Source organism: Suncus etruscus, chromosome 2 (assembly GCF_024139225.1).
Source record: "Suncus etruscus isolate mSunEtr1 chromosome 2, mSunEtr1.pri.cur, whole genome shotgun sequence".
Lineage (NCBI taxonomy): Eukaryota > Metazoa > Chordata > Mammalia > Eulipotyphla > Soricidae > Suncus > Suncus etruscus.
Window position 1 is genome coordinate 79,194,986 of NC_064849.1, and position 27,206 is coordinate 79,222,191.

General features: G+C 32.3%; 1 protein-coding gene and 1 non-coding gene across 2 annotated transcripts in view; one reads left to right on the forward strand and one right to left on the reverse strand.

Moving 5' to 3' along the window:
* CDH12 (cadherin 12) overlaps positions 1 to 26,943 on the forward strand; it is a 1,029,254-nt gene extending 1,002,311 nt beyond the window's left edge. Inside the window, exons 11-14 of the mRNA XM_049768382.1 lie at positions 12,548 to 12,669; positions 16,927 to 17,044; positions 21,112 to 21,363; positions 26,340 to 26,943. Of these exons, the coding sequence (XP_049624339.1) occupies positions 12,548 to 12,669; positions 16,927 to 17,044; positions 21,112 to 21,363; positions 26,340 to 26,839 (992 nt within the window). The 3' untranslated portion in view covers positions 26,840 to 26,943. The remainder of the gene's footprint in view (positions 1 to 12,547; positions 12,670 to 16,926; positions 17,045 to 21,111; positions 21,364 to 26,339) is intronic.
* On the reverse strand, positions 8,979 to 9,111 carry LOC126002598 (small nucleolar RNA SNORA51). The gene has a single exon (XR_007493282.1). It is a non-coding gene; the product is annotated as a small nucleolar RNA SNORA51 (small nucleolar RNA).
* Positions 26,944 to 27,206: the final 263 nt, after the last annotated feature.

Genomic DNA, 27,206 nt, shown 5'->3' on the forward strand with positions numbered 1-27,206 from the left:
TGAACTTCAAATGGGTACCCATGATAGACATTATAGAATATCTTGACTCTGGCATTCTTTTGCTCATTCTGCTAGGTAGGTTAAAGGCAGTTCTCAATTTCAGGTTTCTGCTATACTCATATAGCTCTGAGGGAATGTTTGCATCTAAGGCAAGTAAAACAATTACATTCTAATGACGTTTCCTCCCCTCTAAGAAACCTGTTTAACAGGTTTTCAAACTTGATCAGTGCTTAGTTAAACTCTGGAAATAAATGACCCTAAATGGTCCTATCTGTTGTCTGATTGGATATGTTATTAGGAGAAAAGACTATCCATCTTGATTTTAGGACTTCTTTCACTTGTTTTTAGGAAGTCTCATTTCAAGCTTATTTTTTTTTTTGCCATGCCATAACTTGTTATTTTCTTAAATTATCCATTATCCAACTTGTGTTGAGTTTTATATTTAATTCACTGAGAACTTTGAGTACCAACTTAAGTTTTTAAATATTCTTGGAATATGCAAGAAAAATTCATCACAAGTTATACATTCTTAGACAGCTCCCCACCATGTTGGATTCACTCCAATGGACTGGGCTAAACAAAAAGGACTTAAGCAGCTTTTTCAGTAACTTTTTGATTGAAGCAGCATTAAATTATAATATAATGTATATTTCAAATGTAAATTACTGTAAATCAGCACTTCCTATTCCTAAATGACATTAAAGTCAACCTTCAAAATATGATTCTGTCCTTCACTACACATAAACTTTGTCACTGTTGACTCACTGCCATTCCCCCCCTTTTTTTTTCCTTTTTGATACTTAGAGTATAAAAGTTTATCTTTATTTTAGTTAATTGTTTTTATGGTTAAGCTATGGGCATCTGTTTCATTTGAAGACTGTTGTCTTAAAATAATTTTTAAAAGAATCTTAACTAAATATGCTGCTGTTGTGTTGTTTGAAGATTATTGTCTTAAAAGATTCTTAAAAGAATCTGAATCAAACATGAATATATATTTGTTTATTTTTGTGATTTTACGATGTTGGTAGTCAAACAAGGGCCTTCCTTAAACATGTAAGTTTTTAAGAATTTGCATATATTTTTGGAAACAGGATAGCTAAATCAAATGAGGTTCTTATTTTTAGTTTTGTTTTAGCAGTTTCTACAGTGGTTTTCAAATGGCTATGTTAATTTAATATCCCCATAATACTATAGAAAAGTTTTCTTCTCCACATTCTATTAAACACTTGCTGCTTCTTTCTAGTCACTTGAATGATAGCCATTCAAACATATGGGAGATAGTATCTCTCTTTAGTTTTTCTTTTTTTACAATATTTTTTTCTCACAAGAGTTAGGCACTTTTTATGAGCATATTGGCCATATGTATGTTTTTAATTAAGGTAATAAATCCCATTTGCAACTCCTCCTCGATATTAAAATGTCTTGCAATACATTTAATAAAATTAGTAAAATAATTGTTATAGGAAATATGTGATAATATTTTAAAGTAAAGTATCCAAAAAAGTATGTCTCTTCAATATTAAATAGTCAATGTCCATATAAAATGCTATCTATTAAAAGCTAACCTAGCCTAAACCCACTTATTAATATCACATATAACTTACATATTTTTGAAGTTGATCTTGCAGCTACCAACCTCTATAACTTACCTATGATGAAACTCTGCTGGTAATTTATATATTGGTCTCCTATATTTCAGCTATAGAAGATATACTTAAAACTGGTGGTTGGCAAGTATAAGAAAATAATTGCCATGAAATAGAAGTACCTAAAGTAACAAGTCTAGAACTTCTAACGTAAACTTTCACCTCTAACTTTCTGGACATGGAAAAAGTAAACATTTTCAACCTCAGAAAATCCTATTTTGTGGTTGTTATTGTTAATAATTTTCGATGAATGCAAACACTTCAAGTTTATGCAACTCTAATGTATTGACTAAATTTGAATACAAATTAAGCACAATTGTGTGGATTCCTATCCGTTAATTGGCCCTGATTGGGAAACATGCACTATAGAACTGTAGACAAATAATATATACAATAGATTGTAGAAAGTAGAATGTTCAATAGATATAGATATGCTTGGATAACTACATGCACATATATAGATGCATATATTTCTGTATATATCTGCGATGTAAAAGTAATATTTTTAGACTATCTTTCATACAATTCTAGAAACTCTTTAAGGAACAGTGTAGTTTTAGAACATTCAAGATAACTAGTGGGGCAAGCACCCTACCTGTGTAAAAACAGGATCTTTATACATACCCCATAGTAATTAAAGAGTATACAGTAAGATTAGCTTATCGTTGACATTTTGTTGTTTGAATCCACAGAGCTTAAAATTAAAATTTATTTATATTCTAATGCTAAAGCTGTTTTCATTGATCAAACTATCCAGCTGAGCAGAAACCTATCATCATAGTGAATGACTGAGAAATAAATAGCATATACTTGTCCTGCCAAGAAGAACAAAATTGTGCAAGGTTACCTTATTACTGACTGAAATAGCTGACATTTTGGTTCTGACCTTTCTACAAAATTCTCAGGAGCAATGGAATGGTACAATGATTGAGCAACTTCAACTTAATTAAAAATGAGTCATTAATCAGTGTTACTATTGTTGGATGTCCAGATAATTTCATTAGACCTTAATAATTATTTTATGCATTATTGTTTTGTTGTTTTAAATAATATCAATCTTGAAAATATTAAAAGTAATATAAATTCTAAAAGAATCACATTGTTGCATATTTGAAGCAGGGAACAAAAGGAATCACTTCATTCAATTATCATTAACTTTCTATAGTCAAATGTTTCTAAATTAGAAGAGGATTTTTCTAAATTATAAAATAAAAATACTAGAGATAAATCTTTTTAACCATATTATTTAGGTGACAGTGATTTGTTTTTATTCATATGCAATATATTAAAACAAAATTACTTGGACTAGAGATATAGTATAGCATGTAGGGTACTTTCCTTGCATGCATATGACCCTGGTTTGTTCCTTTAAATCCTTTCTAGTCTTCAAAGACTACCAGGAGCAATTCTTGAGTGCAGAGCTACCAGGAGAACTGCCGCATTAAACCCTTCCTAATTGAAAAAGTGACTTATATTGTCACTAATTTCATGTGTAGTCTGTTTTGACAGTCAGTTGGTATATAGAGCTATACCTGTAACTTTATGTCAGGATATTGAAAATAATAGTCATTTTATAAAAAGAAAACATAGATGTAAATTACTATTTATCATCATCTGCAATATAAATTTATATCATTGCTTTGACAAACTTACATACTGTATCATTTAATTGCAAAATTCTACTGTGCGTATTTTGGGGGGTAGGCATATCTGGTAGAGCAGAGTGTTTATTTCTGGTGGATTGGGGATCATAAAGTATGCCAGAGATCAAATCCAGGTCAATTAAATCCTTAGCAAATATGGTAACCTTGAAGTTCACATATTTAAAAATATTTAATTCTGTTTTCAACAGCAATTAAAAATTGTGTATTTACATTAGCAATCCCTTTTATTTGTGAAACTTACTTTAGCAGTGCAAATAATTATTTGTAAATTATAAAATATTTATTAAGTTTATTTCTATTTTGAAATCCTTGACTATAATATATCTGAAAATGAATTTAGCAATTTCATCGTCAGTTTCTTTTTAATAGTAAATAAAATATGATATTTCTATTTTTATATTGCTCATGGGTTTGATGGGACTTTTTATTATTGGCTTTGGAGATTTTTAGGATGTAGTTCTTGCACAATGGTAATATTTAATAGTAACTATTATTTCATTTCTTTTCTGTTCATATTTTTTAGCCCTCCCAAGTAGGGCTCATAATATCAGGGATCAACTGGTAGTTATATCTGGTGTTCAATGTGAGAGCTTTTAGGATGCTGCCCTACTCAGTTCTTGGGGTGTCAGAAAATTTTAGAGATGCTAGAAGATTCCAGAGTATACTCTATGATGCTCAGGTTACTCCAGGCTTTGGGGCACCATGTGCTTTGAAGCATGGGTTAGGTCCATATTAGAAACATACTAGCCATATACCCTATAACCACTCTAATAGGTCCCAGCTACTTTTTTTGGTTATTTTTTTAATGAAACTATTGGAAGAAATTTAGAGAAATATGACTGGAGCAAAAGAGAAGTACATAGTCAAGAGAGATATTAAAGTACATAGTCAAAAGAGAAAGTACATCGTCAAGAGAACATAGTCAAGATTTTCCAAAGAAGAAAAATTCCCTTATTTTTTTAAAACTTAGTTTTATTTTATTGTTCTTGATGAAAATACAATTTTAATGTTAATGGTGATTTAAAGAGTTGGGACTGGCCAGAGAGATAGCACAGAGGTGGGGTGTTTGCCTTGTATGAGGCTGACCTGGGAGAAACCCGGTTTGATTTCCAGCATCCCATGTGGTCCCCCAGCCTGCGGGGAGCGATTTTTGAATGCAAAACCAGGAGCCCTTGAGCCCCGCTGGATGTGGCCAATCAAGCAATCCATAAAGTTTAAAAAGATAAAGAGCTGGAATTTTTGCTCTTTTGCTCTTCCGGTGAATAATCTGGGGGGTAAGGGGTATCAGGGATTAAACTGAGTCTGATTAGATGCATTTTCACTTCACTGTATTTTGAGACCCTAGGTAGATTTACATGTATAATCTAATAAATTATGTTTGATTGAATTTTCCTTTTAACTCTTCAAATCAATGTTTTTTTTTCAGCAATCATAAAATTAGTTAGAATTTTCTCTGTGTAGATGTTATAACTTATTTGTAATGTGAGGAAACTAGTTCTCATTAGGTTTAGAAAGTTAATTCAAATATAAGCTTAGTTTAAATAACTAAATCATATTAAATAATCAACATGTCACGCAATTAATATTGAATGATTGTCAAGCCATTTAAATTCAATTATCATTGATCCCTGTTGCTTATATTTAATAGCTGACTATCAGTAGCTTGGAACTCATATAAGATAATCAATAAATATATATATATATATATTTATCTCTCATGCTTTCAAAAATGTTTACTAGTTCTTCTTTATATATTCCTTGGTGATAAATCAACTGGTCCTCTTAGTTATCAAAATCAATGAGTTATTATTAATATTTTAAAGTGCATCCTGAAGGAAAAAATAATCTCAAGACAGAGATCATAAAAATAAGTGACTACTTTTAATAAAGTGATATGCACCATACTCTTTTATTAACAATAGTGCAAACCACAGTGTCTTGAGAGGAGAGAGAAGACAGAGAGAGTGAGAGAGAGACAGAGACAGAGAGAGACAGAGATTGGTATAAAATGCATGTTCTAGAGGCAGGCAGGAGGAAGGATGGGAGGAAAAACTGGAGACATTGGTAGTAGGATATGTTCATGGTGAAAGGTGTCATATTTCTTAGGACTGAAACTCAGTGATAAACAATGTTTAGCCAGTGTTTAAGTGAAAGGAAAAAATAAATGAAAACACAAGTATTCCTTAATCATCTATAAATTAAACCCAAATTTTTACTTATACAAATAAACTGTGCAAGTTCCTAGAAAGCCACAAATTATTAAAAAAGAACAAGAGAAGGAAAATCAAATTTTCAATATACCTAAAATAAGTGATTAAAATTAAGTTATGAATATTCTCCTTATTATTACTGGGGTCTAAAGATAATCCTTAAACTCTAAGGTCCCGATACACTATATCCTTGCATTGAACCACCAGGAAGTTGTCTGAGAACTGCTAGGAAATTAACAATTCCTTTCTGAGTACCACCCATCTTCGGAGTATCCTCCCCAACCCAACCCTAAATTCTGTGCTAAATTAATAATATCTTTCTGTAAGAATTCAATTATTTTAATGCTATATTTCTTAAAGATCTTTTGATTCCATATATATCATTTAAGATATATGTATAAATGGGGCCAGAGAGATAGCATAGATGTAGGCCATTTGCCTTGCATACGGTTGACCCTGAGTAACTGGGTTCTATTCCCAGCATCCCATATGGTTGCCCCAACCTTCCAGGGTTGATTTCTGAGTGCAGAGCCAGGAGTAACCCCTGAACACAACTGGGTGTGACCCAGGACCAATCAATCAATCAAAAATAAATAAAATATATGTACAAAATTAAAATATGTATATTGATTACTTAATTATGATAAAGTTTTATTATATAATATGAAATATAGAGTAATATGAAAACTCTAAATCCTTTATTTATTTTTGGCAACAGAAAATGTTTTTATTATTCTTTTCATCCTATCTGTTTTGGGACATTTATTTTGAATTGTCACAATGATAAATAGTGACATTTAATTTTCAATGATTCCACAAATCCTACAGTATACAAGAAAATCTCAAACAACCATTCATTGCAACTAAGATATCAAAATAACTGTTTGAGATTGAATTTTTATAAGAATATATTACAGTAGTCATATTTTCGTCATATATTACTCATTGGGACAAATTAAATTCAATTTTTAGAAGAAAAAGTATCTCACTATACAATAGTTTAAAGTAATCATAATGGAATGTTTATGTTAGATAAAGGTACTTCTATTTAAATATTTGAGGGAGAAAATTTATCACTTTCAGAAACATCCCATTTTCACATCAATTTAAAATTGTAATTCTGAAAAAATGTATTTTATATGATCTCATCACCTGTGCCTTATGTTTTCTGTGAAAGAGAATATGGGGGCTGATTTTTTATTGTATAAAAATTGAATAGATTGAGTCATCTTCTTAAATTTACTATGCTCTCATCTGCAATATGAAATAATGCTCTATTTTAAGTAACTGTATAATTGTCATACGTTTTATATTATTGTATGTTATATAAGATTTTTTGGACATAGACTTCAGTAATGGAATACCTGGATTCAAAACCTATCCTAATACTTTTAACTTTTGAAATTTGGGGAACACTTACATTTTTACTCTCTTCTTATAAGATCTCACATTGTATTGGAGATATGGCTGGTCTTTCAGCACTGTATGACCCTTTGATGAGTCACTCAGTGTTCTTTGTTTTATAATATTGGTGCATTGTATGCTTTACAATGGATTGTGAACTACTTTTGTTCCCTTTATTATTTCTCATTTGACTAGGATTGCAAACCTTATTTAACGTGTTTGACTTGTATCTACTTTATAGAGTATAGACAGAAACAGAGTGCTATGGTTTTAGCTGTTTGGAACTATTCATGAATAGTAATAGTTTTTCCAATCATTTCTCATTTTCTAAAATGGCATGTTTCATGATACAAACCTATAGAACAAAGAAATTATAAAAACTAAGCCAAATATTTATACATATGGTTATGACCAGTTACCACTATTAATTTTATATTTTTGTTTTGTTTTGTTTTTTGAGCCACACCCAGTGATGCTCAGGAGTTACTCCTGACTATGCTCTCAGAAATCGATTCTGGCTTGGGGGACCATATGGGATGCTGGAGAATTGAACTGCTGTCTGTCCTAGGCTAGTGCACACAAAGCAGACGCCTTACCTCTTGCACCCGCGCTTCGACATTAACACTATTAATTTTATATAATGTTTATTCCTTTATACTTTCTACACACTTTCCAGAAATAGATTCTATATTTAATATAAGCCTCTTATCTGTGTGCTACAAAATTATGCATTTTACTGTGAGCACCTTAAGAGTGAATTTTATTTTTTTAGTACAGTTGAAAAAACAGCTATTGATGAATTATCTGAATGAGTAACAATGTGTTTTTTTATTTATTCCTTAATATGCTAAATAAAAGTCTAAAGGTCTTATAGATTAATATGCCACTGTAGATAAATTCAAAAGGTAAATCACCAAATATTGAAACCGTGAAAAATGACCCATGCACTAGAATTTATAAAGATCCAGAAGAGAATCATATTTTGGTGTATGGATCATACCCAACATTGCTCAGGTTCTTCAGATAGTTCTATATTCATTGATTATACCTAGAGTAGTCAGGAAACCTATGTGGTTCTTGGAATACAATGAAAAGTCAGGACTGCATCCATGTGCTAGACAATCACCCTAATCTTTGTTCTATTTCTCTAGAATCAAATCTTTGTCCCCACCTCTCTCAATGTGTTGATTTGTAAAATACTGTAGGTATATTAATTTACCTAGAAAAGCTTCATAGATATTTATATGTTAATTAAAGCAATAAACATGCTATACCTTTAAATAACCAACTTAAGTATTTTTAGCATTCCTTAACAAAAGTACACAATACACAAATCTGTCACAAGTACTTTTTGATTCTGTGAGAATATGTGCCTTCCTCTTTTCAAAAGCTATTATCTTAGTATGTTCAAATTTGTCAATTACATATATTAAATCATTGTTAGCAATAATGATATTTATATACAATCTGATTACAGCCAACCACCTCAACATTCCCAAGAGCCTCCATAATTGTCTCTTTGTAGCCTGTAATTATTCTGATCTTTTTTTCTTTCTTACTTTACTATTTCCTTCTGGTTTTCCTATTCAATCTGAAGTCAAGGGTTTGGCATTGTTTGATATTGTTCTTGGTCAGGTTACAGGAACAAAAATGTGATGTCAAACAAAAGAGAGATAGATGGAGACATTGTGGTCTATGTGGATAACAGAATAAAATGTAGTTTTAAAAAAATCTGAAATCAGTCTGATTTCTGTAACATAGAGCAAACTAGAATTAGTTAAGCAAAGTAAGTCAGAGAGAGGACTGATACTTTATGAATGCAGTGACCTGTGATGTAGAAAAACAAAACACAGAAAAATGTATTTTATTTTCAAGGTATATATCTATTTTTTACAAATAACTTCTGCCTTCATAATTATTTTAATTTCCATTTATAAAAAGTCACATGATATTTTTCTCCTTATAATTTATAATTTCTATCAGCAATGAATCATCATGAGTGTTAATTTAAAAATATAAATTAATCTTTGTTTTCTTTTTTTTTTTCCATTTTTTTTTGTCCCCCAATTCACAATACATACCCGGCAAGGGGCCTGTGTTGAGGTGTATATGGGGTGCCTTTACTGTACCTCCTCTTTCTATACAGCCAGTGTAAAGAACACAGCCTGTGGTAAGATTTGGGAGGCCTTATCTTATCTTTTATTTATTTTATTTTTTTTTCTTCAGAGCAAACTAAAGTTGTTTTTTTTTGTTTGTTTGTTTTTTTAAAGTAAGAATTCATTTAAAGGACAAAATTGATTAACATAATGAGGTAAACTAATATAACATAATATAGTGACATAACATAACATATAATATAATTGATATAATAATAATACATGTAAGTCAAAGAAAATTTCTGATTAAAAACACAATTTTTTTTTTCATAATGGCTTACATATCTTTCACTGTAGTATTTTGGGTACATATTCACATTGAATCAGGGGAATACCCATCACCTAATATGTCCTCTTCTCAATCAAAAATCAAATATGCTGAAAATAGGCAGAGTCCTGTCTAGAGGCTTCCAACCTCAGTTTGAGAGAGGATGTGAAAAAAGTAATTAAAATACCACAATACAAAAAAAATATCGAATTAAATAACCGATAAGCACCACAGCAATAAAGACAGGCACCACACAATAATCTCGGTTCTGAAATCAAATCATACTCAAGTGCAAAAAAGAAAAATTTTTATTTATATAAAAATATAAATTAATCTACACCAAGTTTTATGATATAGCAGAGTAAAACACAGAAAAAATTATTTTGGTTTGTTGTTTTTTGGGGCATACCCTATGAACTGACTGCTCTGATAGTTCAGAACTGACTCCTGGCTCTTTATTCAAGAATCACTTCTGGTGAGTCTATGGAAAGTCAGAAATCAAACCCAGGTCAGTTTCATGCAAGGCAACTGGTCATCCACAGTACTAGCTCTCTGGCCAAAAAAAGGATGTTTTATCTTAAGAAAAATATTTTAGATTTTAGCAAAGACTGACTCAAAGAACTACTCTGATAGTGAAATATTGATACTGTTATTAAGTGAACTGCTAGGTACATTTATAGTGAATTATTTATACGACTTGTATTTATTTTATAATTTATATATCTCCCAACATTTATATTTTCTTATAAAGGTTCATTTAGGTTTACGTCTGAAGACAGGGTACATCTAATTTTCAAGGTTTCTCTAAAGATTACTAAGGATTGATTATATTTATAACACAAAACAAGTATCAGTAAATATGTAGAAATTTAAACACCATAAAACAACTTATAAAAACAGATTGGTTTAAATTAGAAATCAAACCAAATTATATTGAGGAAAAATCACTTTTTTTAAAGTAAAATAAATAAATATTTATTTACTAAATAAATTCTAGGTGAACAGGAAATCAGAGATGAATAAGTTTCCTTGAGAATGAATGAAAATAAAGACACAAGTTCTCAGAGCTCATATTATTAAAAAAAAGATATAAATAAATACCCATCTAAAAAATAAAGTCTCACTAGAGACAATAGACAAAAACAAAAACAAACAAGGGAGAAAAAATTAAAAATCAGTAGATATTAGGAAGCAATATAATTTGGAGAATAAAAGTTAATGAGTAGAGATTATTATAACAATCTAAATGATTAATAATTTTTAATGTTAACAAAAATAGAAACTATTATCCAAGCTTACATAATAGAGCAAAACACAAATTCAGGATCCAAAATATAAAGTAACAACAGATCTGATATAAATAAAAATAAGTTATCAAAATTTTGCTCAAAAAGAAAGAACTTCCAGAGCAGTAGCACAGCAATAGGGCATTTGCTTTTTAGGCAGATGAACCAGGACAGACCTGGGTTTTATTTCTGGCATCCAGTATGGCCCCCAAGCCTGTGCCTGCCTGGAGAGATTTATGAGCACAGAGCCAGGAGTAACCCCTGAGTGTCACCAAGTGTATTGATAGATATTGATAGATACTTAGAAACTTGTAATATTCTGAGAATTAGGTAAGGAAGAAACAGTGCTTTAAACAGAGTAATAAATTTTTTCTGAGTAATTTTATAATTATGAGTAACAGAATTGAAAGTGTAATCTAATTGTTTCCCAAAAACAAAATCCCCATATAATGGAGCTTCATTGGTGAATTCTACTAACATTTAAAAAAACAACAACACACCCTTCTTAAAAACTTTTGTGAAATAAAAAATAAGGAGAAGTTTCTAAGAATGTTGGTATTTGAAAAAGATACCAGTGGGTGGGGAAGGCACTTGCCAGATGGACTCCAGAGCATCACTAGGAATAATTCCTTAGTGCAGAGTCAGAAGTGACTTGAGCACAACTGGTCTGTCACCAAAACTAAAATAAAAAAAAAATTTAAAAAATTATAAAAGGCTTATGTGAAATCACTTTTATTCTGATATGAAACCAGATGAGGGCATCACAAAAACTAAGGTAATGTTAGACATACTTTTTTTTTTTTTGAACCATACCCAGCGGCGCTCAGGTATTACTACTGGCTCTGCATTCAAAAATCCCCTGGCAGGCTTGTAGGACCATCTGGGATGCTGGGGATTGATACAGGGTCCATCCCAAGTTGGTCACATACAAGGCAAATTTCCTACAGCTGTGCTATCACTCCAGCCCTATGGTTGTACATTTTTCAACAAATGTTTGCTGATTTTGTTACAAGCTAATAATACAATGAAAGCATCATACATCATGATCAAAAGCTTTTTATTTCAGACACTCAGGCAGTATTCAAAATAAACAAGTCAATAGATGTGATTTACTACACCAGTCAAACTTATATTAAAACCCGTTGATTATTTTAATAAGTTGGAAGATAATATTCAATTATATTATTGACATTGGATAATTACAAAGCAATAAATACCATATATGACAAAGCAAAGTCATTATCATACCCAATAATAAAACATTCAAATCTTTCATCCAACACAAAATTATAAGGGTATCAATTTTCATAACAGCTATGTTAGAAGATTTTCTGAGGGAATTTAGGTAAATGATATATATAAAAGATTCAAATTGGAAAAGTAATAGGAATGTTGCTATTGGAAAACTAATAGTAGTGCTACTATTTATATAATGAAAAATTCTACTCTACAGTAAAAATCTATAAGATGATACTAGATAAGACAAAATATAAAATAGGAGCTAATATCAATTTATTCCTTTTCAGAAAAAAAGCAGAAAGTGGACAGATAAATTGAGAGGGCAGAGAAAATAGTACAGTGGGTAGAACATGTGTCTTGCATGTGGCCAAACAGGTTTAATAGCTGATAGCATATTTATTTCTGGAATCATCCAGGAATGCAAATTCAGACACACCAGTTGTGACTTGTTCTCCACAGATACTCACAAAATATAGGTAAATTTAGATAACATTTAGTGAACTTGATATATAATATGCTCATCTATTAGTGTTTCACTACTGAAATTTAAATATCAGGTACAATATTTCTTCAATAGAAACTTGAAAGAATTTTTTAAAAATAATAATTTAATTCCCATCAAAAATTCAATAACTGGCTATATCTTTAATCTTATATTTTTTTCTTTTGAATAGGTAATCCTTTATTAACTAGCAAGGTCAACATATTGATTAATGTCCTAGATGTCAATGAATTTCCTCCAGAGCTCTCTATGCCCTACGAGACAGCTGTATGTGAAAATGCCAAAGCAGGACAGGTATTTATCAATATTGTCAGTCAACAGTATAAATTCCTACTATGTGCATGTGTTTTATATTATGGAATCATTTGTGTGCAAGTCAAAAGAGATTTGAAACATCAAAAATCAAAGCATATAAAAATAGCAAACTCCCCAAAATTGAATGTGTGTGAATAAAAATAATTACACATGAAGCAATGGATAAAGTTTTGATCACCTTGTATTATTAGGTTAGAAGTGTATATATATTGATATTTTCCTTTACTTTGAAGTTTCTAAAAATGTTATTATAATAAACTAGTAGAAATCTGCTTAGACTACATTATTCCAGAGTGGTTCTTATCCTGCGTACATGCATTTATAATAAAATACAGAAAAAGTTTCAAGTTATTAAAGCATACATGAAACTTATTTCTTTGATGGATGACTAAAATGTTTGATAAAATCAAATATCTGAATTGTATCATTATTTTTATTGATATATAGTCAATATTTCTTTGAATTAATATATAATATCAAGGGAGGTTCAAATATATAATTTGAAGGGAGGTTCGAATAGGGGCATACCAAAGTAGAGATCCACATAGTTGTAAAAGTCGTTGAAATTCTAGACTTTATGCAGATGGTTTTTGTAAGACATGTTATTATATTAAGATATAACAATATAATATAAACATGCATGTGTAAGCATTTGTGATAAAATTATGAGAATATGTCACAGAACAAGAATACTAATAGCACAATATTTTTAACCTATATGTCAATGAAAACATATGGAAATATTTGGTATCTAATACATTTTTAATAACTTTTAAGTGTACTAGTACTAATTAAGTATATTTCATGTTCTAATTTTTTTTTTGGTTTATTTTTTTGGGCTACACCCAATGATGCTCAGGGGTTACTCCTGGCTATGTGCTCAGAAATCACTCCTGGCTTGGGGGACCGTATGGGATAAAGTACCATTCTTAAGAAAAAATCTTAATACATGAAATATTTAATTTTCAACATTATATTTTATTCTTAAATATTTAGATCAATTTAAATTTTTGTATTGCTTCATAAAATAGTTGTCACATAATTGAAATCATTTTACAATCACAAATTTGTAGCCATTAATTATACAGAATTCAATTAAAGGCTAATATTCTATTTCACATAGCCATATTTTACTTTCTAGTAGCTGAGTATATAGCTCCATTTTTATACAGTATACCCATCTATACAGAGTTTGTTCTCCATTGCTATGATGCTTTAATAATATTTTTTCAAATATTACATTAAATTTTTACTAATTTAGAATATTGTTCTGTTAACATTTTGTATTTTTATCTGGATCACTATAAAAATAATTTTAACTGCTGTTTCAGTGTATTAACACCTTAAGTGTAACAACAATTTACATAAAATGAACTCAGTGACTGCTTACTGTTGTGAAGTAGAAAGCATTAGAAAAATAACTAGTACAAATAACCTAATAGGCTTATTTGGAAATAGAAGTTTTCCAAAGGTTTAAAAGTTGACTATGTATTTCCAACAATTTTACACTCTATCCCACAATTGATTATTTTTAAGATAATTTAGAGACATTATTATTGTTGTTGTTGTTGTTGTTATTATTATTATCATCATCATCTTGTTTTTTGGGTCACACCGGCAGCACTCAGGGGTCACTCCTGGCTCCATGCTCAGAAATCGCTCCTGGTAGGCACAGGGACCATATGGGATGCCGGGATTCAAACCACTGTCCTTCTGCATGAAAGGCAAACGCCTTACATCCATGCTATCCCTCCGGCCCCTAGAGATCTTATTTAATAACAAAATACATTAAACAAAACTCTTGTGGATATTGAATTCTACCTAATGTTCTTAGTTTATCTATTAAATTGAAACTGGGAACAGTAGAAGTTATTAGAGGTTAATATATTTTAAAGCCATTGGATCTTCGAAAGTTCTTTTTCTTTTAAATATATTTCAACCATCATGTGTCCTATTGGGCCCCCCTTTTGGGGGGCCACACCCCGTGACGCTCAGGAGTTACTCCTGGCTATGCCTTCAGAAATCGCTTCCGGCTTAGGGGACCATATGGGAAGGCGGGAGATCGAAGCACAGACCCACCTAGCAAACGGCTTACCACTTCGTGCCACCGCTCAAGCCCCTGGGCCCCTATTTATACAGAACATAACCCTAAGATTCCGGTGAACATGCAGAAATGTATTATGTGATTAATTATGCTTTTGTCTTATTGATACTATCTGTTAAGTAGAAATCATACAAATCTCTTATAGACCACAATTGCATAATGCAAAGATTTATGCATTGTTTTTTGGGGGGGTTCTTTTGGGGTTTTTGTTTGTTTTTGTTTTTGTTTTTGTTTTTTGGTTTTTGGGCACACCCGGCGGTGCTCAGGGGTTACTGCTGGCTGTCTGCTCAGAAATAGCTCCTGGCAGGCACGGGGAACCATATGGGACACTGGGATTCGTACCAACCACCTTTGATCCTGGATCTGCTGCTTGCAAGGCAAGCGCCGCTGTGCTATCTCTCCGGGCCCAGATTTATGCATAGTTAGTCAAAAGAAAAGAAAAAAAGATAATATAATAATTGATAAATATGTATATATTATATTGATGAAAATTATGAATTTTTCATTTTTACCTAAGTACACAAAATATCAACTGACTCATCCAAGTAGACATTGTTTTAGGCTAAAATTTTATTTGTTAATTACTTACAGGTTCTTTCTTATTTGACATTTATATTTTTCATGTATTTTGTCAGATACGATATGCTTTGTTAGATACCTTTGAATAATTGATATAGTTTTAAAACCAAGCAAAATAACATGACATTTTCTGCTCAACACACATAAAGTTACAGAATTTTTACAAACACGCCATAGTCACTTTTGGATATGTGATGGAAACTTTAAGTTTCATAGACTATAGAAGTGATCAAATTTGAGTAAATAATCCCATTTGCTTATCTGATATCTGGTGTTGCATAAAATGTCTCTTCAACGACAATTTTAAAGGATAACTGAATCTCTATGACTGATCCACACATAAGGAACCAATTAATTTAATTGGTCTTCTCACTACAGGAACCATTTTTCAAGTTATAAGTTACTCATACAAAATTATGATTTACATATTTAGCATATATATCTATGAGCATTTACATATACCCTAAATTTATTCTCATATATATATGTGTGTCTGTGTCCATATGTGTATATTTTTGTGTGTATATGAAGGTAATAGTAAAGAACAATTATTTTAACTATGGAATCAAGCAGGAAGAAGATAAATTACACATTTAATATTCATAAATCACATAATTCATATCTATCTCCTGAAACCAGGACATAATACCTGAAATTCAAAACCTTCCCTGGACAAATACAAATGTATTCTAAAAATCTGACTATCTGAATAGCAAACTATTTTCATCAACGTACACCATTATCCTGATACTCAATGGGTAACTCCTCAGAGCCATTCTAATTTGGTTGTTTATATGGCAATTATCTTTCTAACTATTTTGTTTTCAGGTCTTATATTTAGTATTTAAATTCCTAAAGGCATCCTATAGAAATAGAATTTTCACTAAAGGTCATAAAACCTGTAAGAGCAATTTTTAGAAAAAAATTATAAAAGAAGTTTTAAAGCACTTCTTAAGACATGAAACACAATTTGTATTCATGCTCATTTGGGAAAACAAATACAATAATAAAACCAGAGAGGCATCCTTTTTAGCTCTGTTTCTAGACAATTTATTTATTTATGAAAATCAAACTCATTCTCACAAGCACACACACACACACACACACACACACACACACACGCTCGCGAGCACACACACACACACATACACACACAGGAACCCACACTAAAATTTTGTCAACGAAAGGACTTTTAAATCATCAAGCTTTGTTTCCAGTAAGCACTTGCAAATTTAGGTTAGAAAGCACTTATCTCATCTAATTTAGAATGCAAGCAACCACATTTTAATTTTATTTTGCTTATTAGTGAGAAATGTCAATGCTGTTAAGCTTTTTCATTTCAGCATCTATTGATTCGGAATTTGTTTCTACCCTAAAGTGAGTGAGTGCTACTTTGTGTTATTCAACAGAAATTTAATTGTTTATTTCTAAAATGTCTCTATAAAAGTGGTGCATTGATACCAAATCTTATTAAAAGTTAGTATGAAATTCATGTATGAAGTTTCCTTTGAAACTTAAAATTGCTGCTCAGTCTTGTCTCCATTTTGTTCCAGATCATTCAGATAGTGAGCGCTTCAGACAGGGATCTCTCGCCTGCTGGGCAACAGTTTTCCTTTAGATTATCACCTGAAGCTGCCATCAAACCAAATTTTACTGTTCGTGACTTCAGAAGTAAGTCTAACTACATAAAACTTTACCTGTTATCATGAAACTTTATAAAATAACACAAAGGTAAAAAAAATCAATAATTTTCGAGCAGTAGTCAAGTCCATAAAAATGGAAATTAATAGAGGAGTAATAGAGAATTCGAAAGATAAGAGGTAAATTAAATATTTAACACATATAGACTGTGTCTAATGAGGTAAATAACTTCCATTTATAATGTGGACAATCCCTTAATGAGTCAAGCAAACAAAGGGCTATGTGCAATATTGAATGCTTCTTTGGTTTCAGTATTTCATTTGTTCTGCTTGGACATTGCTTGTGCATACAAATAAATAATTTATTGTACTTCCTTTTTCAGTTATTTCCTATCCCTCCCTTTCTCTTTTCACTTCCTTCCCTCTTTTCTTCCTTCCTTCCTCTTTCCTTCCTCCTTCCTTCCTTCCTTCCTTCTTCCTTCTTTCTTCTTTCCTTCTTCCTTCCTCACTCCCTCCCTCCCTTCCTTCCTTCCTCACTCCCTCCCTCCCTTCCTTCCTTCCTTCCTTCCTCCCTTTCTTCCTTCCTCCCTCCCTTCCTCTCTCCCTTCATCTCTCCCTTCCTTCTACCCCTTCTCATTTCCGTGTGTTTTGGGGCTAAACTTGGATGTAACCAGTGGTTATTATTACTTGTTTTGTACTCAGTGAAGCATATAGGGTGCAAATGATTGAAAAATGGTCATCTGCTTGCAAGGCAATTGCCCTACCCATGGAACTTTCTCATGGATCCGCAAATACATAATCTCCTAAACAGTTTTGTAAATACTACAATATGTTAAGAATATAACATTTAAGACATATAAATATTAATAGGTACTTTAAATGGTTAAGAATGTATACTTTGAGAATAGAAATATTTTTATCTTGGGTCCTGGAGAGATCATTACTATGAGTTGGATACTTGCCTTGCATCCTGGGTTCAATTCCCAGCATCCTAAGTGATACCTTGAACCTATTAGCAATGATTCCTGAGCACAGAGCATTGATAAAGGTAGGGCTTGGCTCCTAAACAAACAAACAAACAAAAATCCCCAAACAACAAAAGAAATGTGTATTTTCACTTTGATACTGCCTAAAATGTTATAGTAAATTCAAATCCCCTAGTATTTATATATGCAGATCAATTAACATCCCATCTGAAAAAGGAATACATGTATAATATATATGAAATGACAGGTTATATTTTGAAAACTAAAGCACTCTTTAGGAAAAGAATCAAGTAATATTATAAATTTTAATCTGAGCAGCATAAGTAAAACTGTACTTTCTAGGACAAATCAAATCATTTACTTACCTTTCAGTAAGTTCTTAGTCATGCAAGTCATTATTCCCTTAATCATAGTGTTCGGAAATCTTTGGAAAGTCTACACAAATGTATATAACATTTCCAGATTTGCATTTAGAGAAATCCACTCACATACCATATGAAAAGCTGTGTAGAAGACCTAACCAGATGGTGTTAAAATTGAGTGATGACTCATAGATCTGGGTGCATGTATAAAGATGCAAATGAGTGGATGAGACTTTCTAAGACTTGCTGTGAATCCCTTTGATTTCAAATAGGAATTTTTCAAATCTAATCAACCTTCCAAAGCAATGGCATGGGCCAATATATAGATGGCAATATTGTTCAATCATGGTGTGCTAATTGCTATATTTTACCAGGGCATCTTTAGGAAAAACCGTAATTGCTTAACCATGAGTATGTAAACCATTAAGCGATCTACCTGAAAATGTTTTTCTCCTGATCTGAATCCTCCATTCTATGCCATTTGACATATTTTGTTATTTTCCCTAAGCATTATATTTATAACTATAAAAATAAGATTTTGACTTCACATAAATACATTAGATCTTCAGGTTTTGTTTGTTTTGTTTTATATTGAAAAAGATTACCCTTTCAAAGGCTCTGTTACCTTCATTCTCATTCTTTAAACCTTTATTCCTCTTGATTCTCATATTCCACTCTGCATTCCACTCTGCTTTGACTACGTACTCTCTAAAATGTCATGTACACAATACCATATGAAAGTTGTCTCTTTTTATCCATATTACTGGTATTTTAGTTTAGTGTTTTTATGTGCCTCCATTTTGCTGGAAATAGCACAAAAGGAGGTTTTTCTTAATTGTAGCTAATAATAAAGTCCTATAAATTTATATAAATTTTTATCAACTTATAATAAAACTCTTCCTTTTTTTATTTTTCTACTTTGCTGTGAGTGGTTTTGACTTGCCTTTTTATATGATCAATGTTATTGTGCAATATTGAAATGCACATTAAAACCCCTCTTAAAAGCAGGAGACACTCAATGTTTTCATTTATTCTTAGTCCTAGTATGAATAACTCAAGTATTCAATCATCAGTTATGAAAATTTTCAATATGAATTTAACAGGTCTTTTCTCTTCCATGAATTATTGTCTTCACTTTCATTGGAATGTTTTAATAAACTTTTAGCACCTTGACATTTTCTCAATTTAGAAATATCCTATATGCAATAACAAAATAACTTTTCCATGCCAAAATTCTATTAGGAAGAATTTATCACTTAGCATTCCAACTGAAATTAGTATGTAGAAACTGACTATGTTTAATGGTTGTAATTTGAATATGCAAATTTAAAATAGGTATCATTCAAATAATAATATTTTCTTTTGTATTTTTTAATAAGTATTTTTTCTAAAATTGTGTGTTCTAAAATTAGAATATCTTATATGTTTGGTAAATTTAACATAAAGTTAACATATTTCTGAAAAATAATACTATAAATGTTATAGGAGTTTCATTAATAGATGCTGCAATAAAAATAACACATTTTTATGGAAATAAAGACAAGTTATGCTCAAATTGACACTGTCAATTGGCATATTAATTTATTTATATAAAATTTAAATGTGTACTCTTGGAATATGTCAAGTAAGCATTAATATGAATGAGTATATAAAACTTTAAAAGAATTATTATTTAGATATAAAACTTTAAGAGAATTATTCTTTAAATATACTTAAATGATAATGAATGTAGTTTTGATGTCTTCATTTGTTTTTAATGACTCAACAGGTTCTAAAAACATACTTTAGGGATACAAAGCAATGATATAGTAGACTTGATGCTTTTTTTGCACATGACCAAACCTGCTTGAATCCCCAAAATTCCATATGGTCCCCTGAGCCCACCAAGTGTGATCCCTGAGTGCCAAGGAAGAGTCATTCCTGAGCACTGGCGGGTGTGGTCCCAAAATAGACAAGCAAACAATATATATATATATATATATATATATATATATATATATATATATATATATATATATATATATATATATATACAATATATAGACCTGTTATACTAGTAGTCCAAGGGGCTACTGCATGCTGGAAACTCTAATGAAGTGAGGTTAGCACTGTCACTTTATGCCTGAAATACAACTGTGAAAGACTTATAATTCACATATCAATAAAAATTAAATAAAAAATAAATATAACTAAAATTCTGTTTATTTGTATGTCTATGTTTATATAATAATTAGTAAATAGTAAAATGTTGTATTGTATAAATTGTGTGAAATCTATTTAAATTGGGTGAAAATTCAATTTTAATGTAAAGTAACATTTTTATCATTGTTTTTGAAGACTAGTTTCTTAGGTAATTTTTTATATTCTTTAATGAATTAATTATATAATAATAGTTGTTATTCTCTACTGTCCATAAACATGCATGAAGTATATTTTCTCTCATTGATCTTTTGATATCAGAAAGAAATTGAATCAAAGCAATCCATTTTGAGACTTGAAAACCACTTAACATTAGCCCTGAATAAAATGTAATTCTTACACCAGGCATGATTAATCTTTTTTCATTCCCTAAGGGTTGTTTTGATTGCATTTGATTACATTTGGGTGACTTTTATCACAATAAAAGAATTAAGATACGGATGTCTTTTTACTGATTCCAGACAAGACCCCTACTGTTTAACAAATACTGAATTTAAAATACGAATTGAAGATCATAGTAACCATCTAATCATAAATGTCATGTTTTGTAGACAACACAGCTGGAATTGAAGCCAGAAAGAATGGCTACAGTCGCAGGCAGCAAGAGTTGTATTTCCTCCCAGTTGTAATAGAAGACAGCAGTTATCCAGTCCAGAGCAGCACAAATACAATGACTATAAGAGTTTGCAGATGTGATTCTGATGGTACCATCTTGTCTTGTAATGTGGAAGCAATTTTTCTACCTGTAGGACTCAGCACCGGGGCTTTGATCGCAATCCTACTGTGCATTGTCATACTCTTAGGTTGGTTTCAATATTAATCTTGTTTTCTCTCCCTTCCCCTCTCTGTCTCCCTCTCCAACACTTCCTTATCCCTCTATATTTTCTATTCATTGTTTTTCCTTTTTTATCCTGAAAATAATTGTTTCTTCCTTAAAAATGCCTAATCTGGCTAAATAAGGATAGTCTATTATCAAATCATAGTAATTATATGCATTTATCTCATGAAGCTATGCAATTAGGAATAAGGACATCATCCAAAACCAAAAATTTGTTCAAGCCCTTGTGGAATTTCAAGTCAAAAGACTGTGGCAAGAACAGAGAGTGCAGTTAGAGCAGAGAAGGGTCTAATATGAAAGGGCATTCATGATACCCATTTATTAGCAGTAGTGCAAACCAAAATGTTAAAAAAGAAGAAAGAGAGAAAGAGTGAGAGGGAAGTAAAGTGCCTGCCCCAGAGGGAGACAGGTGGAGAGTGTGGGTGAGAGGGAAGAAGTTATCAGGAAGGGTAAGAGGGAAATTGTTGACATTGGTGGCAGGAAATGAACACTGGTGAAGGTTGTTCTATGTTGTATGATTGTAACTCAATCATGAACAACTTTATCTGTGGAAATAAAAGCAAACTGTAACACGAACAAACTTGAAACCATGGTGTTTATAATAAAAATAAAAGAAAATATACTTTGATGCACTTGTCACAATAAAATATTCTTTTTCTTTCTTTTTTTTTTTTTTTGTTGTTTAGTTTTTTGTTTTGGGGCCAAATCTGGTGACTCTCAGGGGTTACTCCTGGCTATGCGCTCAGAAATCTCTCCTGGCTTGGGAGACCATATGGGATGCTGAGGAATCTAATCGCCGGGTCTATCCTAGGCAAGGGTGGGCAAGGCAGACACCTTCCGCTTGCACCACGGCTCTGGCCCCGTCTTTTTTTTTTTTTTTTTTTTTTTTTTTATCTTGGTCCACACTCTGCAGTGCTCAGGGATTACTCCTGGCTTAGCACTCAAGGGTCATTCCTAGCATTCTAGGATCAAACCCACATCAGGTGCATGCAAGGCAAATGCCTTAAAGGCTGTGCTATTATTTTGGCCCAACAATAATATTTTCTAATGTAATTTTTCCCTTGTAAAAGATTTTATTAATTTATTTTGAATCCTTGTAATCATTGCCAATATGAAGTTATATTATTTTAAACATACTGGATAAGCAATATTCTTAAACACCAAAGGGAAAGAAATGTAAGGAGAAGTAATGGAAAAAGTAAAGAGATGCATTTAAAAATATAATTTAAGTAGCCAACCAATTCCCTTTTTAATTTTCTCCCATCTTCTCACATCAGTATTTTATTTACTCTGACTAGAACAAAAGACACTAAAATTTATTAAAATTATTGGTTAAAACTTTTCTTAAAATTAATTTAATCCCAATTAAAGGATTTCTTTTTCATCCTCTCTGCTCAACTCACTGCATTTCAAGTATCAATCTGCTTTCAGAGTCTTCAAAGTAAAGAGATCTTCACTGTTTGATCAATTGTCTCTTTACATAGATATCACCTCAGCTATACAGTGGAGCAAAATGAAACTATTTACATATTCATAGGTATTATTCAACCAAATATCACTAATGTTGCTAGAAACCAGCAAAATAAAGTTTTCTTAATTTTTTAGACATACTGTTATAGATACCTTAATTTCAAGATAGTGGTTTTTTTTTTTAATTGATAGAAAGTGGAATAAAAAGTAAGCCATTCAGTGCTAGGTTTTTGTTTTGTTTTGTTTTGTCTGTTTTTTTTTTTTTTTGGTTTTTTTGGTCACACCCGGCAGTGCTCAGAGGTTCCTCCTGGCTGTCTGCTCAGAAATAGCTCCTGGCAGGCACGGGGGACCATATGGGACACCGGGATTCGAACCAACCACCTTTGGTCCTGGATGGGCTGCTTGCAAGGCAAACGCCACTGTGCTATCTCTCTGGGCCCTTGTTTTTTTTTTGTTTTTTTTTTTTTTTTTGAGGGGCCACACCGGGTGGCGCTCAAAAGTTACTCTTGGCTCTGGTCTCAGAAATCACCCATCTCCAGGGACCATATGAGATGCTAAGGATGGAACCTGCGTTCATACTGGGTCAGCCACTTGCAAGGCAAACTCCCAACAACTGTGCTACCGCTCTGGTAGTTTATAAAAAATATTATTCAAACCAGAATTTCATATTAGCTTGCAAGTTAATGTTCTTTTCCTACTTGCATGACGGAGTTATTAATTTACAGAATTAACTTTGGTATATGTAATAACTTGCCATTTACATCTTTATTTTTATAATAAAAAATATCAGTGTTTTGTATTGAGATAAATTTTATAGATACATAAATAAAGTGATGTCTTCCCACCTGAAATTCAGTATTTAATGAGTTTTTTAATATCAAATTGTTGTGTTGGGCTCATACCTCTTCTAATCACTCTCTGAATCCTAAACAACATCATCATGTTTCAGCATGGCTTGGGATGTACTCGATTCTTGTATTCTTTGGGCCCATCAAAACATGCATTCTTTTTTGTTTGTTTGTTTTGGTTTGGTTTTGGTTTTTGGGTCACGCCCGGCAATGCTCAGGGGTTTCTCCTGGCTCTATGCTCAGAAATCTCTCCTGGCAGGCTCAGGGGACCATATGGGATGCCAGAATTCGAACCACCAACTTTCTGTATGCAAGACAAATGCCTTACCTTCATGCTATCTCTTCAGCCCCTTAAAGCATTCTTTTTAAGCTCAATATTATCACACATTGTTTTATTGAGATCTCTTTTTTATATATTGTCACATATTAATGTTATAACATTGTGAGTTTTTAGTACAAAGCAATAAGTGTAGACACTCTGTCATGCCATGGTATTTGCTTAAAAATGTATCCAGTTGTTCATCCATTTAACTTATACGCCTTTATATAGTCCATTTTATTTTTAACAATTAATATTCTTCTTGAGATAGGTAAAGCACAAAAATCTTGTGGTATCTGGCATCTTGTAGATGATACTTTTTTAGCCCTTTACCAAACTTGCCAATGCTAAAATCATTTTAATGTAGCGTTCTATTGTTACTGGCAGTCACGCATATACCCCAATGGTGACCATTCGTTAATCTTTTAGTTCTGGAATTTCTTTAAACTCTGGGATGAACATAAGCATTAAACTTTTTGCCAATTCTTAACATATGGAAATTCTATATTTCTTTTCTTTTTCCAAAATCTTATTTTTCTTTTTTTTGGTTTTTGGGCCACACCCGGTGGTGTTCAGGGGTTACTACTCGTGGCTGTCTGCTCAGAATAGCTCCTGGCAGGCACGGGGGGACATATAGGACACCGGGATTCAAACCAACCACCTTAGGTCCTGGATCGGCTGCTTGCAAGGCAAACGCTACTGTGTTATCTCTCCGGGCCCACAAAATGTTATTTTTGAGGAAGATAAAATAAATGTTTTGTTTTTGTTTTGGGGACATACCCAGTGACACACAGAGGATAGTTCTGGCTCTGCACTCAGAAATTGCTCTGGCAGGCTCGGGGGGGACACATGGTATGCTCGAGTTTGAACCCTGGTCTGTCCTGGGTTGGCCGCATACAATGCAAATGCTCTACCACTGTGGTATTTCTATCGTCCCAAATGGATTTTTTGTCATACAGTCTCCTAGATCTATTAGAGTCTTTGCAACTCTGTTATGGTAAATTAAAATAACTGTTGTGGCTTTTTAGGGAGAAGAAAAAAATATTTTGAGCATCATTGAATTGATTTCATTATGTGAATGTGTGTCCCTTTACTCTTAGGAGTAATAAGATCTATCAATTGAGCAGATACCTATGAGTCAGTTAGGGAAAAAAATGGAGATACCTATAATGAGAATAGGTAAATTACCTAAAAATATTGTCATGCTTTTTGAAGATAACCTGAACACTAGACATTGGTTTTATAAAGTGTATCACTTGGGTCTGGAGTGATAGCACAGAAAATGGGGTGTTTGCCTTGCAGACATCTGACCTAGGGTTTAATTTCTAGAATTCTTTAAGTTTCCCAGATCCCTGTATAGAGTAAACCTTAAGTGTAGAAGCAGAAATGTGTCCTTTGTACATATAATGTGACCCCAACTCAAACTAAAAAGCAAAATAAAGTTTTACTGTTAGGCATAGAATTGAATAAAGGTTAATAATTGACACTATGTAGACACATATATGTAGTAAACATTATAGTTGACGCATATAAATCATAGTTTATTAAATGTTTATCTTCTTTTTTTTTTGGTTTTTGGGCCACACTTGGCGGTGCTCAGGGGTTACTCCTGGCTGTCTGCTCAGAAATAGCTCCTGGCAGGCACGGGGGACCATAGGGTACATCAGGATTCGAACCAACCACCTTTGGTCCTGAATTGGCTGCTTGCAAGGCAAACGCTGCTGTGCTATCTCTCCGGCCCCAAATGTTTATCTTCTATAATATACTTTCTATCTTTTCTGTGCATATTGATTTTAAATGGATTATTACATAAATATTTGGGTCATATTTCATTAAACTCTCAAGTAACACTAGAATTGGGAAGTTCATATGCACAATATATGTTACTGTACTATAATTTTCAAGTTCCAATACAGTTATAGGTTACAATATTAAATTTGCATTATAACAATATAGAGCTCTCAGTATACTCAGAACAAACATTATTATGTTTGTCTTGAACACACCTTTATTTGCCCTTCAAGGAAATATGAAAAAATATATAATCTGTTAATTATGAGGCTACAATAGTTTGATTTGTGAATACATTTTGCTTTAGATTCTCATGAGTTCCAATCCCAAGATGAAGTTGAGTTTATTGAATTTAAAAAATGCAAGCATAGACATGATTGCCTGCTGATTGCTTACTTTGACAATACTAAGAGGAAAAAATCCCAGCTATCAAAACCCCCTTATCAATTTTAGTTTACATGAAGAGAGGTAGTCGGACCTATTCTGAAATGATATTTGTTTGTCTTGTTACAGCCATTGTAGTGCTGTATGTAGCTCTGAGAAGACAGAAAAAGAAAGACACTCTGATGACCTCCAAAGAAGACATCAGAGACAACGTGATCCATTATGATGACGAAGGAGGTGGGGAGGAGGACACCCAGGCTTTCGACATTGGTGCTCTGAGAAATCCTAAAGTGATCGAAGATAACAAAATCCGCAGGGATATCAAACCAGACTCTCTCCGTTTACCTCGCCAGAGACCATCCGTGGAAGATAACACAGACATAAGGGATTTCATTAATCAGAGGCTACAGGAAAATGATGTGGACCCCAGCGCACCACCATACGACTCATTGGCCACATATGCCTATGAAGGAAATGGCTCTACCGCAGAGTCCCTTAGTTCCATAGACTCCCTCACCACAGAGGCCGACCAGGACTATGACTATCTGACAGACTGGGGACCTCGCTTTAAAGTCCTGGCAGATATGTTTGGAGAAGATGAGAACCATAGCCCTGATAAAGTCACTTAGAGAAGAAGCAGACTTACATACAACAGGGAAACTTATAAACAAATCTCTCTCTCTCTCTCTCTCTCTCTCTCTCTCTCTCTCTCTCTCTCTCTCTCTCTCTCTCTTCTCTCACACACAAACCAACTCTATGGGACAGGATTCCTTTCATTATCTGGTTTCTAGCAAGTTGCTAATATTTATCATATTGTCATTTTTTTGGTTTTTTGGTTTATTCTGCCTATAGGACGTATGTGCTTGTTTTTTTTTTTTTTTTTTTTTTTCCTATTTGGAAACTCAGTGAGACCATTTCAGGTCTATGCAGTTACAATTTGCTAAACCGACAACCTAGAGCAAAGAGCTAGGTGGCATCACAGTGGAAGAGTGTTAG